The 16,087-nt window shown below is 34.4% G+C and overlaps 1 protein-coding gene and 1 long non-coding RNA gene across 31 annotated transcripts in view; both read left to right on the top strand.

Moving 5' to 3' along the window:
- The window catches only part of CAMK2D (calcium/calmodulin dependent protein kinase II delta), a 310,275-nt gene that overhangs the window by 97,482 nt on the left and 196,706 nt on the right, over positions 1 to 16,087 (top strand). For all 30 annotated transcript variants that reach the window (XM_032292477.1, XM_032292479.1, XM_032292481.1 and 27 more), the window contains one exon: positions 874 to 933. In XM_032292477.1, coding sequence (XP_032148368.1) covers positions 874 to 933 — 60 coding nt within the window. The remainder of the gene's footprint in view (positions 1 to 873; positions 934 to 16,087) is intronic.
- Positions 1,808 to 3,766, top strand: LOC116560918. Its single transcript, XR_004273205.1, has 2 exons — positions 1,808 to 2,568; positions 3,081 to 3,766. It is a non-coding gene; the product is annotated as an uncharacterized LOC116560918 (long non-coding RNA).

A 16,087-nucleotide genomic window follows, 5' to 3' on the forward strand; every position in this document is an offset into this window, starting at 1 on the left:
CATAGAAAGGTGAAGATAAACAAGGAATTAGGGATTTGGGGAAATCTTTGATATTAGGAAGAGTATCATTTACCTAGGAAGTTGAACCAGCAGTTGTAAGAAGAGTGGTTGAGAGAACATGTGACTGAACTGAGAACACTTCCCCATTAGGGATAAACTACAATAACTTTATTTAGCACTTACTTTATTAGCAGTCCAATTTCAATACATGCCTCCTCTGCTCTAAATTGGTATGTCTATATAGGGTTAAAGTTGTTATAACAATACGTTCTTGGCCAGGTGCGGTGGCTCACGCTTGTAATCCCAGCTCTTTGGGAGACAAAGGTGGGATGATCACGAAGTTAGGAGATCAAGACCATTCTGGCCAACATGGTAAAACCCCATCTCTACTAAAAATGCAAAACTTAGCCAGGCGTGGTGGCACGTGCCTGGGGTCCCAGCTACTCGGGAGACTGAGGTGAAAGAATCACTTGAACCCAGGAGGCAGAGGTTGCAGTGAGCCAAGATTGCACGACTGCATTCCAGCCTGGAGATAGAGCGAGACTCCGTCTCAAAAAATTAAAAAAAAAAAGTGAAAAAAAATACGTACTTAATGTAAAGATGAGAAAGAATAGCATTGTTTTGTGCCATTTCTGCTATTTTCCCCAAGAGTAAATTTAGCACTATTTTATACTACACTCTGTCAAACATCAAGTCAATGTAAAATAAAATTCGATATTGAACTATGTGCTGTTCACTTAATTCTAAATTTGGATTATTCTTGTTTTGAAATGAAATCAAAGGATGAGTAAATGCAAAGGCCTTATGTGATTTTGTTATGCATTTTATTGTGTTTTGTTATTTTTTGCCTTATTCTGCCTTTTTTTAAAACAGATCATCAGAAACTGGAAAGAGAAGCTAGAATCTGCCGTCTTTTGAAGCATCCTAATATTGGTGAGAACATATTTTTAATGTTTTTTAAATGTTAATTTAAAATTTTATTTTATATACCACAATAAAAATGTTAATTTGATAGTCTATAATATTTATAACTTTTATAAAATAGGTTCCTAACTTTCAACCTTGGTTACCTTTGATTCTTCAAAGTTTTTCTGTGTGTGTTGTTTGTTTTTTGATATAATCTTTGAAGTAGAAATGGGAAAAATTAAACTAATCTTAGTTTGTGGAAACCAATAAAGATACTAAATTAATAGTGCATGTTTCTTGTTGTGCTGAAAGTTGACTGTATACTAACCAGTAGAAAACCTGAGTGTAATTAAAGAATAAATAAATAAATTTAGGTAATCCCTGATGATATTAACTTCATTTTAACCACATATTTTGGAGTCCGCTATGTTAATCAGTTCAATGTCCTTTCTGTGGAGTTTTATAAAATGAAAATGATAATCCTTTACCTACCTGGCAAAATAGTTGCGAGGGTAAAAATAAAGCAAATATGACAAGTTTTTGAAAAGTTGTATATATTTTTTTCAAAAGGTAGTGATTATATATAAACTAACACTTTAAAAAATAATATAAGGTCTTATTTGAATAGCACTTTTATGTATCTTTAGCAATTACTCAGCTACTGCATCTGAAGTATGGAAAGACAGGGTTTATATCATTACTTTAGTCAGCTAAATTACGTTCCACATATCCTGTAAAAAGTTTACATTAGGCCAGGCACAGTGGCTCATGCCTATAATCCCAGCACTTTGGAGGGCTGAGGCAGGAGAATCACTTGAACCCAGGAGTTCAAGACCAGCCTGGGCAACATGACATGACCACATCTCTACAAACTATTATAAAAATTAGCAGGATGTGGTAGTGTGCATGTGTGGTCCCAGCTACTAGAGAGGCTGAGCCCAGGAAGGATCGCTGGAGCCCAGGAGGTTAAGGATGCAGTGAGTCATGCACTTCAGACATTGGGTGACAGAATGAGACCTTGTCTCCAAAAATAAAAAAGTTTATGTTACAGTCATTGATTTGATTTGAGAAATAGTAATATGACTTTACGGTATTCATCCCTCATGAATTATAAAATAGCACAAATGTTTTAAAAAAATTTTAAACTGATAAATATAAGAAACAAGAAATACATAGGAAAGAAAAAGTAAATCCAAAAATATGTGTAAAACAGATTCTGTGATAATAGCTTTGATTATTTTGGAAAAATGTTACTGTCGCAGCTTCCTTAATTTTATTATTAACCTAAATATTTCTGATCTATAAGTAGTAAGAAAAAGGGTAACAGTGATGTAGAATTTGCAAAATCTTCCACTGAAAACTTTATAGATGTTTTATTTTTATGTGTAGGAGCATTCAATTTATATTCCTGATTCCTGCTTTGACATTTTTAGTATCCTGCACTTAGTGGGTATGTCTTAGGGTCTTAAGCAAATGGATACTGTGGAGTAAATCTGAAGCATTAACATACTGGCAGCTGACTAAAAGGAAACTTCTGTTTTGAGGAGAGAACAAAACAACTCTGATGTATAAATCTACCTCTTTACAAGCATTTCACTCTGACAAAAATTTATGGCATTTCTTGATTGGCTATATTACTTTGCTAAGACTGCCAATAACAGAGTACCACAAACTGGGTGGCTTAAGCAACAGAAATTTATTTTTTCATAGCTCTGAAAGCAGGAAATCCAAGATGAAGGTGCTGTCAGGTTTGGTTTCTTCTAAGATCTCCTTCCTAAGCAAGTAGGTAGTTGTCTTTTTCCTGTCTTCACATTGTCTTCCTTCTGTATGATGTTTGCATCCACATTTCTTCTTGTAAGGATGCCAGTCATATTGGATTAGAGCCCACGCTGATAACCTCATTTTCACCTTATTATCTCTTTAGGCAGTCTATATGCAAATAATACAATCACATTCTGAAGTACCAGGGTTAGTATATCAACATAGGAATTCTGGGAGGACATCATTTGCCCATAAGATTGGCTAAAGAGAAATCACCCAATGAACCACTATAGCTCAAAGAGTACTTTTCTTGCTCAGGTTTAAGAGAAAATCAAATCTTTGTTTAATGAACTTGGAATTCCTGTGCAGAAAGTTGTTATTTGTTTGTTTTGGCTTGGTTCTGTTTGTATCAGGTCCATAATGAAACTAGTTTCCTCCATTTCCTCTAGGAGACCAAAGTCAAACATTCAAAAAACTGCCAAACTAAAACAAGAACTCTTTTCTTTTTGATACTACATACAGACTAAACTTATAAAAATAGAAAGTACTCTGGGGAAAGTTCTAAACTTTCGTGACCTAGACAGAATTATCAACACATTCTGACACAGTATACATCTTTTTTCAGGGATCCATAGCAGCCAAATGTCATAACTTCTTGGTTACCTCATTGAAGATTTTCTTCTATCTTTTAAGATTTCAGGAGTACAAAAGAAACTGTGGCAACTCTAGGTCCTTGAACCTAGGACCCATTTCTAACCACAAAAGAGATTTCAAGTGTTCCTTTTCCTCAGTGTGTAAATCATAGATGGATTAAACTTATGAGACATAATCTCAAAAATTATAACAGTAGCAAATTCACCTGTGTCATTCACTCACTTAACAAGTTGTATAGTAGGAGCAAAACAGACCAATATCCCTGCCTCATGGAGCTTGTGTTTTTGGGGGGAGATAGATGGTAAACAAAGTACTGGATATTAGATTGTGATAACTGTTGAGGAAAAATAGGAAGCAGAGCAGGGAAATACAGAGTGTTGGGTTATTCCAATTTTAAATAGTTGGTCAGGACAATTTCATTGAGAAGGTGAAAAAAAAAAAAAAACATTGTAGGCAGAGAGAACAAATGGCCTGCATAAGGGCTCTAAGACCAGTAAGTGGATTCTATCAAAGCTTTTTATCTAGTGAGAGAAATAGGGATGAGTTCATTTTCATTTTATCTTACCTTAATTGATGAATCTCCCCGCCATATAATCCGACAGTATTGTGTTTAGTCATGTAAAGAACAATTTTAAAACAACCTCAACAACGGTGACTGTCATAAAGTAGTAAACAACAGCCAACAAAGGAGAAGTGTTTTAAAGGCAAATGCCATAAGTGAACATCTGCAAGTGCAGTGGAGGGTAGAGACCCACAGGATTGTGAGCAGAGTACTGCAGTTCCTGTCAAGATCATTGCACTAGTTAACAACACCACATGAATCACTAGCAAGCACTCATGAGTGAATCAGATTACACAGGGAAAACAGCATTTGTGGTTGATTTCCCTGACACAAGTAATGTGATATCTAAGTAATATCAGACTCTTATCCTCATCACCCTTTTCTCTATTTTATTATTGGCTTGGTTTTAAGATCTGCTAGGTTTTAGAACTGTAAGGAAGGAAATAACTATTTTTGACAATTTTTCCCCTGTGAAAATGTGCTTGTTTCATTTTTATATTTGTATATGTCTTTTTCTTGGCACAGAATCAATAATCTTGAAAACTTCCAGCAAGTAAAAGGTTTCTCCCTAAGAAACACATTTGAAACCAACTAAAAATGGTGATTCATTAAACCACTTTTTTTCTCGGTTATTTTTTATATTTTTCTGATTTTAAAGGTAATAGTGGAAAATTTGGAAAATACAACATTATATAAAGAAGAAACCTGAGGGATCAACTTTTAATATTTGATTTATTCATTTTTGCCTTTTTATAATAAATCTTACATATATGCTAATTTTCAGGATTCTCTTGTGTGCATTTTCATACTCCTTTAGATCTACCATGAAAATTGTCTCACCCAACAAAATTTCTTGATTGTGTAGCCATTGCCAAGCTTTGTTCTAGGCTATCTGCACATCTTGATCACATGAAACAGTGATCAAGAGAGACAATGTCCCTCTTTTCCCAAAGCCTTGCATCCTAGTGTATAAACAAATAAAGCACCATAATAATGTCATAAGATTAATTCTATGCAGAGAATTAAAATAGGGTATTTTGATACCAGGGAACTAGGTGGTTACTATCAAAAACAAACAGAACCAGACACCAGTTAAAGGTGATACAAATTTTATTTTGTACTATTGTAATTGGGGAAAGAGCTGAACTTCATTCCAAACACAGCAAAGACAGCTGGGGATTTATAGTCAAGGATCAGAGTGAGGGGGTCAGTGGATGGAAGATTTTTAAGAGGAGAAGTCAAGGATAGGGAGATTCTTGCTGAACTGGACTAACAAGATTCTTGCTAAAAGAAGGGCTTAAACATTAAGGGTGGAAGATGAAGACCTTGATCAGATATCAGAAGTGTGAAATCACTTAGTAGGATTCTTCATTTAGACTGGCTTAGGAAGGTTAGGGACATCCAAGGATGAAATCTAGTTGAAAAGAGGAATTTGCCTAATGTTTCCTTAGGGAGAGCATCTTGGTCACTGCTTTAGAGTGGCTTGTCAGGCAAGATGTGTCTATGGAGGTCACATTTAAACTGATATCTAAATGGCATGTAGAAGCCATCATGAAAAAGAGAGAAAGAGTTTCAGACACAGAGAGCTTTCTTGACTAGAGGAAAAGGGGCAACCAGTAGATGGACTGCCATGGGGGAAAGAAAGTGACTGAGCAGGGTAGGTAGGTGTTTGGGTTTCATCATACATGCAATGGGAAAGCAATAGTAGGATTTTAAGCCAGAGATTTTTTGCTGTGTCTGCTGTGTGTAAAATGGTTTTCTAGTCACATGAGCACAATCAGGGATAATAGTGTTCAGTCAGCATATCATAATCTAGTCTTATCAGTCTGATACCCCTCAACTACATCCTTTTGGGTAAGAATTTAAACAGCTCCAGGCTGGTTCTCTCTTTGGCGTGGTCCACACGGTCCAGGAAAGTACCATGCATTTTCTGGCTCAACAAATTTGAGAGTACAGCCCATTTTTAAAGAAGTTCCATCTTTGCTGTGCTCTAGCCAGGCAATTTTTGTTTGAACCTCAATCTGGAAAGATTATAGGTGACGATAAGATATTGAAGCAATTTGGGGAGAACATCTTACTTTGTGCTTAGGTTAGTTAATGTTTTATCACTCTGTTCACCTTTTATTTTAATAAAGCGAGCTTATTTTTCTTTGAGGTATTAACAAATTTTTTGTAAGCCAGAAATTCTGAGCTATTTGTCAACGTATATATCAAACAAGTAAGAGAAAAATACCTTTCTGGTATTGAAATAAAATATTTGAGATAGTAGCCAAATTCTTAAAATTATTTGATATTTAAACTGTTTTTATTCTTGGTCTTTGATTTGAGGGACTTATTGAAACCTATGGTGAAGCCCAAATAACAAATAACCATAAAGAGAAAGTAGGAAAACAGGTTTCAAAAAACACATTCATTTAATTCAACTATAGGAGTCCAAAACAACTGGGCCAGGGCATGAAAAGAAAAAAAATATTGAGAACTTTGATCTGAGTTATTTAATGTTCCAGGTGAGAAGATATTCATGTATGGACCTTTATTTAGTAAAAGATCAATATTTGAGACAACTTTGTAGTTGATAGAATGATGAATTCTGTTGCTGGGTTATTCCATTCCCTAAAGACTTTTATTTACACATTGTGTAGACTTTAGAAAGAGCAAGATAATTTTTTTGAACGTTTGAAGCAACATTTATATTTGTAGATTAACACCATCTTTATAAGGTAAGCCTTTACCATTATAATATGGTTTAATGAACTTCAGTAGCTAGAGAGCAAATGGAAGAGCTATGTATGTAACCTTCTGAATCTAGTCTTTAGTGATACCCTGGAGCCCCTAATGCAGTGAATGAATTAACCTTTCTGAAATCACATCATAGCTTAATGATTACCCCCTCTCTACTGGCTTTCCTACCCACTACCCCAAAACACATAAACACACTCACTCACATATTATAAGGTGTAACAGAAAATGAGAGACATAGTATTAACGGAAAGCTCTATAGAGTCATTGGGCCACAGTTTATTCTCCCTCTGACACTGGCTTGCTCTGTGATGTGCTACACAACCCCATCCACTCACTAAGTTCTAGTTCCTCTCCTTGTAAAGCAGAGAAAATATTTGCCTTTTATTTCCTTCCAAGAATCAGTAGAGATAATTAGATAATGCCTCTTATTTGGGTGAGGAGTTAATATACTTTGTAAGATGATTAATCTAAATAAACGGTTGAGTACATTATTATGGAGTACTACTTACCAAGTGTAACTAATTAATTCATTTCTTAGCATGTAGTAATATGTTTCTAAGATGTGTATATTCAACAATGGGGAAATATTTCAGAAACTTTTAAGTATCATATACATTGTATATGATATGTATGTTATATATAGTATGTATGATATGTATTACACATACTCAGAGAATCATTGTATTGCAATAGCAGATCTTATACGTTATCTAGCATAAACTCTAATTTTCTGTTTTAATATTTGGGAAAACTAAAATTTTCCAAATGTATATGATTTGTCCAAAGTCACAGTTCTTTAATGATATTGCCAGACCTAAGTCATTGATTGCCTCTGTAATGAGTTGGTGATGTTTAGGGAACCTAACTTGAAGCAGCAAGGTTGAAAAACCAGTGTTTTTGTTCCCTTTTGAGGAGAGTTTTGAGGTTGTTTTTGGTTCAAATCAATTCCTCCTCTCACATATAGTAAACACTGCTAAAAAAAAATGTTCAATCCTAATACAGGAGGAGAAAGCCTTTTATATTTTAGAGAGCATAAGTTATAGCTACCTACCATATATATCAGCCCTGGTAGAGAACCAGTTATGTTTCAGAAAGATGCTCTGCTTAAAGAGATTTGATTGTTTGACATATATAACAGTACATAAAATTTCATATGCTGATAGGTGAAGATTAAAGAATATATAAGAGCCTTTACTTTCTTTTTATTATTATTATTATTATTATTATTTGAGAGAGTCTTACTGTGTTGCAAGGCTGGAGTGCAGTGGTATGATCTTGGCTTACTGCAACCTCTGCCTTCTGGATTCAAACAATTCTCCTTCTTCAGCCTCCTGAGTAGCTGGGACTACAGGCATGTGCCACCATGCCCAGCTAATTTTTTTGTATTTTTAGTACAGATGGGGTTTCACCATGTTGGCCAAGATGATCTCCATCTCCTGATCTCATGGTCCACTGCCTTGGCCTCCCAAAGTGCTGGGATTACAGGCATGAGCCACTGTGTTCAGCCACCTTTACTTTCTATAAAAGCAGGTTTCCCATTTCTATGAGTAATAATGGCATTCAGGAGCTATATAATTTTTTTTTTTCTAAAATTTAAAACTGGGCCAGATGCAGTGGTTCATGCCTCTAATCCCAGCACTTTGGGAGGCCGAGGTGGGCAGTCACAAGGTCAGTAGTTCAAGACCAGCCTGGCCAACATAGTGAAACCCAGCCTATTCTAAAAGTACAAAAAATTAGCTAGGCGTGCTGGCAGGTGCCTGTACTCCCATCTACTTGGGAGACTGAGGCAGGAGAGCTACTTGAACCTGGGAGGTGGAGGTTGCAGTGAGTAGAGATCACACTGCTACACTCCAGCCTGGGTAACATTAAAAAAAAAAAAATTAAAACTGGAAGGGCTCTTAGGAAATACCTAAGATCAACCTAGATTCTACAAATTGAAGGTTTTAATAGTAAAGTAGTATGTCCAAGGTCATACTCAGATCTAAAAAGAGATGAAAAACACATAACCTGTATATTACTTCATTTAGCATGTAGCGTTTCTTATTTTTACTGACCTTGAAGGTATGATGTCATCCTGTAAAAGTAATATTTTAACCACAGCCTTAGATCTCCCTGGTCTTTGCAAGAAATTTTTGGCTCAAATACTATTCCTCAAATTTTTGTGAAATAAAATTAACCGTCATTTTTTGTTTGTTCTTTTGTCTTTAACAGATGATTTTGACCACAAATTTTTCCTTTTTATCTCTGTCTGCATGCAGTTGTCTTCTAGGTTCCTCAGGTTCTGTAAGAAACCAATACAATCACATTGTACAGGTTAAGCTACTAAATATTCCTCTTAAATATGCCCAGTATTTATTTCTAAATGAGCAAATTGCCTTTTGTGTTTACTGCTACAACATTCCAGTTTTTGAACCCTTTGGAAAAAAAAATCACATAGGAAAGGATAATAGAGTTAATGTAGAGTAAATGTTAATTGATCTGCTGAGAAAACAAAGTTAATAGTTTTATGAAAGACAGTTAAAGGTCCTTTTTAGTGGTATCAGAAATTGAGCAACATTCTAAGAAAGCGACACTTGCAGATTTTTTTCTGTGACCTCTCCCCTTTATTGATGGTTCTGCCTAATAATTACAAAAATTTGTAATCAAATGAAAAATAAGTAATTTTTCTTGTTAACTACTTTTGCTAGTGACTGTCCAATAGATAAAAAGTATTTTAATACTATTTAGTAGTAAAAAGCTAATTGTCTTATATTTACCTCATTTGATTAAATCTCAGCTCTTTATCATGATAGTTTCGTGAAAATGCCAAATTATTTCTTAGAATATATTACTGTCTGCAGAATTGATTATTTGTTTTTAATAAATGTGAGAACGAGCGCAGGACTATATTTTTCCTTTCAAATAAATATTTTCAAAAATTCTAATTATCCCTTTTAGCTTTCTTTTCTTTGTTTATACAATATTGTGCCTGTGACGTATTCTTTATAATTCTTGACAGAAAGTTAAATTTATCATCTTTTTAAGTAAATATTTATTTTACTAAAAAGACAAAATATGGATATAAAAGTTGTATATTGAAGGTAATACTTTAAAATTTTTCCATTAGTGAATTTGAATTTGTGTACATTTGTTACTGGTTTCTTTGTAAATATTTTTTTTTCCATGTATCAATGAAAAAGCCACTTAACTAAGTTATTTTAGAAGTAGGTAGATTTATACATGAAACTGGAGAAAAGGGGTCCTTCTGTTACAAATGAAGGATAATTTGCATTTTAGACTTACTTATAGTGCATATATTACACTTTGATCTGTCAATATGTAATATTTACTAAAATAGTTCTGATTTGTTCTACTAAGCCTATTTTATTTCCATCTTGTCCTGTCTACACTACATTCAAATTTCCAATACCCCATTAGGGTAGAATCCCCTAACAGGATATTGGAAGTTTATAAGAATTTCTTCAGCTCAGAAGTGTGCCGTAAACTGATATTTGAAAGAAAAATAATCCCAAGCATGAAGAGCACTTTGTTCTGTTGGGGCTTGAGTTGTGCAGAATCCCACCTCCACTCCCTTTTCTCACCACGGGGAAGAATAATTCATGTAGTTAGGGAGCCTGGAAGAGAGCTGGGGAACTGATGACACCTTTTGTTCACTTAAAAATTATTCCTCTTTTCCCTTTATTCTAGTAGCATTGATAATAAATAAACTTGCATATGTATTAAGTGCTTATATTAAGATGTGAAGTACACTGAATTAGAAAAAAAAAATTACATTGGAAAAAGAACCTCATCACTTGAACTAATGATAAAACTATTAATTGTGTTATCAGGCTCTGGTCTAAGTGTTTTTTGTGCGTTAGTTATTTTAATTCTCATAACAAACAAATATCATTCTTGTCTCCATTTTACAGGCAAGGAATCTAAAGCCTAAAGAGGTTACACAATTTCATCAAGGTCAGGCAGTTAGTAAATGGTGGGGTTGGAACCCAAACCTGCGTATTCTGGCATGACAATCTGTGCTCTTCAATACTGGACTGTATTGCTCCTCACTGCTGTATAACTCTGGACTGGTCATGCTATTCTTTAATAAGCAGAGAAAATAATTTTAAAATTTTATAAAGATTGACTAAAAAGTCCTTGCTTAGAGAAATTACATAATTTTGGTATTTATTATTAGTCCTGTTCCAGAGGAAAATATTACCATGACATTATTATTCAAACGCTTATGGAAAATACAGATATTATAGAACTAATTATATTTTAATAACAATTTTTAATATCTTGCTAAAAAATCTGACTTATCTTTCACGTCTTTTAAGTGATCACATTTGGCCCTTAATTAATTATTTACTTGCTGTACAAGATAGTCTTTTACTTTTCTCTCTTATTGATCTGACAAATGAATAAAATAATTATCAGAAAACAATGAAGGCTAAGGAAACAATAGTAATTAATATAATTTATACAATATATGACAAACCATTTTAAAACTATGGTTTACATTGTAGAAAAAGAAATCATCAGGACCAGATAGTAATGTGATAATGAATTCTTACATTGGATAAGCCCTCAATTTTTTAAAAGTAATCATTGCTTATAACTTACTTAAAGTATAAAGAGGAATACCAATTTAGGGGTTTGAGAGGACGTTGGAAAGTGTACTTTAGAGTTCAATTATAGCATTTCTTTCTGTCACTTTATAATGCTAGTTGCAGTTTATTTTGGGAGGAATTTGCCACATTAGAAAAGATAGCTTCACATTCTTCTTATTTACACATTTGAACATAGGAATTTGTTTTCTTTAAAGATGCATCATAGGTAGAAGTGTTTGCTTTCTCAATTTGATTTATAGTGCTTCACTTTAACAAAATTATCCCTAGCTCTAATAAGCTAACCATGGATTTATGATGATGTTAGGTTATTGTTTGAAATAACTTTTTAATTTTATTAATGATTAAGCTTAGAAGGCTAATGGTCTATGTTGAAGGAAAGTAAACAGTGCTATGGCTTGAATTCTCTTAAAATATTCTTTCATGTTTTTTATTTCGGCAGTGATTTATAATATGTTCTGCAAAATGACAGAAGATTTTGCTCACACTATTGAAGTTCAGTAGATTTATAATTCAGTCTCCAAAGATTACTTTCAATTTTTAGTAATGGGCTTATTGTATTAACCAAATGCATAGAATAAGAGGAAAAATTTCTGTAGCACACAAAGTTGTTCACCAAAGAAGATGAGATAGCATTTTTTGTGAGCACATTATTTTGAAGTGTAAGATGTCTTTTCTTTCATTTGCTCTATTTAGAAAATGGCATTACTTACTAATATATGAGCAGAATCTTATATTTTGTAAACAATTTCTTTGGGATATCCATAATTATTATTTCCATGGGCATTGGTAATTTTGCACATTCAGATGAATTCATGTTCGATATTTATCAAAAAACATACCATGCTTTGTCTTACCTATTTTTCATTAAGAGCAAAATGCTCACTTTCAAACTGAAGTGATGGACATCTTATTATATTTTGATTAGGTCTGAAAATGTTTCTCAAAACCTTTTGAAAAATATAATAAGGAAATATGTTAATTTAATTCCTTTCCACCCATTATTTTTTTCTCTAATTTCTTTTCTTTTTCTTTTTTTTTGAGATGGAATTTTGCTATTGTCACCCAGGGTAGACTGCAGTGGCAGGATCTCAGGTCACTGCAACCTCTGCCTCCTGGGTTCAAGCAATTCTCCTGCTTCAGTCCCCCGAGTAGGTGGGATTATAGGCACGCACCACTACACCCAGCTAATTTTTATATTTTTAGTACAGACAGAGTTTTACCATGTTGGCCAGGCTGGTCTTGAACTCCTGACCCCAGATGATCTAGCTGCCCAAAGTGCTGGGATTACAGGTGTGAGCCACCATACCCAACCCTCTAATTTCTTAAACAAACATTAGATTAGTTTTATGTCCACACTTACGTCAAAATTAAAGAAAATTATATCAGTCTAGGTAAAGGTAAAATGAAAGATGAGAAAAATAAAACTATATGTAATTTGGAAGTTGTCTTCTATTTCTTTTTCTTTTACGTTTTTTTTTTTTGAGATGAGGTCTCGCTTTGTCACCCAGGCTGGAGTGCAATGGCACAATCTTGGCACACTGCAACCTCCACCTCCCGAGTTCAAGCTATTCTCCTGCCTCAACCTCCCAAATAGTTGGGATTATATGCGTGTGCCACCACACCTGGCTAATTTTTGTATTTTTAGTTGAAATGTGGTTTCACCATGTTGGCCAGGCTGGTCTCGAGCCCCCGAGGTCAGGTGATCCACTCACCTTGTCCTCCCAAACGGCAGGGATTACAGGAATGGGTCACCATGCCCAGCCAGTTGTCTTCTGTTTCTAATGATTAGTATTAAGCTTGATTGTGTGCTAACTCTGTTGTAGCTAAAGTACTAATAGACCACAAAGATGAATGAGATATACTCCTTGACCAAAAAAGAGTTCACAATTTTAAAGGACAAATATGTATGCAACTTAAATATAGTGTGATTATTTACCATGATGAAATTATTAATAAGGTGCCATGGGAGCACCAACATACAAGCTAAGAATCTTAACTGAAATATATTGGATGGTGAACAGAATTTTGCCATAACGAAGTAGGAATTGGACTGAAGAGCATTATATAAAGACAGACTCACAAAAGAAAAAAATCAGAGCTAAAAGTCTTTGTTTCAGTTGAATGACTGAAAACCTGTAATGATTAGAGTATTATGTGTGTGTCAGACATAAAAGTTGAGAATAATAGTGGAGAGCCTGGGAAGGAATTTGATTTTTAATCTGGAGAAAATAAATAATTAATTTAAAATTTATGTAGTTGACTCATGATTATATCAGTTTTTCAGGACAGATTTAGTAGTAATAAGCATAATTATGTGGTATCAGGAAAAATTGGGTTTGTAAAAGCATCTGAAAGCCTCTGGAATGAATGTAGGTGTAAGACATGATGAGTTTCTCAACCATAGCAATGGGAACAGGGATGGCAGGGGGGCAAAGCTACCAAAGATGTTGCTGTGGAATCAGATCTTGAGCAGCAGTTAACTTGTGGGAGATGGGCTAGGAGGTTTCTCTGTGGTGTATAGTTTGCGTGACTAGAGATGTTGATCCCTTTAACTGACAATAGGGAACAAAGGAGGAAAAAAAAGTGAGGAAAAATGAAAAATTTCAATAATTTGAATTTTTTTAAAGGATTGGAAAATATCCATTATGGAAGACTATGGACAAAAAAGGAAGACTAGAAATAGAAATGCCACTACCCAAACCCCTGATCTTTCACTTTTTGGCAGAAGTTATAAGCTTCTTACCATGTGAGCACCCTCTTTAGGATGGAAATATTTGGTGGTGACTGTGATCATCCTTCTTTAAGACTGAGTGCTGCTAAGTCAAGAGCAGTCAAGTTGGGTTCTCAAAGTATCTTTTCAAAAAGCAACGTAACATCTGTAGCACCTCCATCACCACCTAACTCTGGTTGAGTACTTATTTCTAGTGTGCATTTCCCCCCAGTTCTGCCTGCTAAGGTAAAGCTCATTTCTTACTGGCCCCTCGTGCCTTTCCCAAACATGTGTCTTTTGTTGGCTCAACTACTTTAATTTGTATATATTCCATCTGATTTGCATATGGGATACCACATAGAACTCTAGAGAGTGTGAATATATGTTTTGAGTCATCTACATTTATGGGATAGTGAGAGTATATGAATGTGCCAGCAGTATATTACTAAGGGGGCCATAGACAGAATGATGAAAAATGCTTATTTGTAAAAATAGGACTTTTTTAAGGGGCAATAGCAACAGCCATTTTCTTAGATTACTTTCATTCTGAATATATTTTAAAACATTTAATATATAAAACAGCCAAATTATATGTGGGGAAAAAATATTTTAGGATGTACAGAGATGCAGTATAGGGTTCTCTTCATGATAATTATCTAACTATCCTGATTCCAAATAGGATTATTTCAATTTAGACTCTTAGAAAAGTAGGAAGACCATAAATTTTACCTACAGGCTTACTTTTGCTAAAACTATATTGTTACTATTTTGAAGATCATTATTTTCCTTCTGCCAATCGCCCTCTTCCAAATAATTTCTCATTTAAAAGTTGATAGTGCCAAATGTGCATTTAAGCGTATTTGTTAGGAACTCTCCAAGAGAACTCTGATAAAACATGATTTTCAAATGTCATTCTCATATGTGTCGATTATTCCAGTGACCTTTTCTTTTGATATTTCTTATATAAATCTGCCTTTCAAAATTAAATTACATCTTCCGATCATTTTCTAAGAATATATTCACAATATGGATGAGAAAAAAGAGATGGAACCATTTTTCCCCCACAGAAAGATAGAAGATCGTTCACTTAAAGTAACAGTTTTCAACCTGGGATGATTTTACCCCCTCTACTCTCTCTTTCTTCTGGAGACATTTGACAATGTGTGGAGACATTTTTGACTGTCAAAATTGTGGGAGCCATTCTGGCATCTCCTGAGTGGAGGCTGCTAAGCATCCTACAGTGTACAGAAGAGCCCCTCACAATAATGAATTATCTGGTCCAAAATGCCATAGTGCTAATATTGAGGAACTCAGTGACTTAAAGAGTGACAATAACAACAAAAAGACAGATAGCCAGCCTTACTTGATTTAGTTCTGGGGCCATGCAATTTTCTTATACATATAAAAAAAGCAGGCAGTCCATCTTCTGAAGTAAAGGACAAGTCTAGTAAAGAAAACAAACTACTTTTGAAACAATTTATAAGTATCTAATTAAATTGAAGCATAGAAATAGCAATGTAAGCAAAGCCAAGGTAGCATAGTATGATGCTGACATATGTTATTACAATCCTTATAAATCTGTGCATCAAAACAGATTTTATTAGGCAACCTTGGCAAGCCTGTTCCTTCACACACAAAAGATAATGAAGCCTATTTAAATAAAATAGAATAATTTAGTCTTTTAACTAATTTTTACAGGTCTTTTGCCCTGTTAATCTGAATCAGTGATGTGTTACTATGGTGTAACAATTGCAAAACACCTTCCAATGAAATTTTTTTAAAATTATGTAAGGTTATCATGAGATTTTTCTGTAAACTAGAAAATATTATTTTTTGAGACCATAAATAGGTTGGATGTTTATGACGCAGTTATTTGTTTTTCATTTGGGAAGGTTTTAATGTTTAAACAGTAAAATGACAATATCCGATTTAATTTTAACAGAATTATTCTGTCTACTCCAAGTCTGACCATGTCTCTGCTCTGCACGGAAACTAATTAGTGGCTTCCCACTGCACTCAGAGGACAAGGGGAGCCCTCACTATGGCATGCAAGGTCTTCCGCAATAAACATCCTCTCTCCCTTCTCAACTTCCCTTTCTTCTGTCCTTTCTCTTCTCCTCAGTTGCTCTGCTCTAACCT

Source organism: Sapajus apella, unplaced genomic scaffold (assembly GCF_009761245.1).
Source record: "Sapajus apella isolate SASKATOON/1434 unplaced genomic scaffold, GSC_monkey_1.0 scaffold27, whole genome shotgun sequence".
NCBI lineage: Eukaryota > Metazoa > Chordata > Mammalia > Primates > Cebidae > Sapajus > Sapajus apella.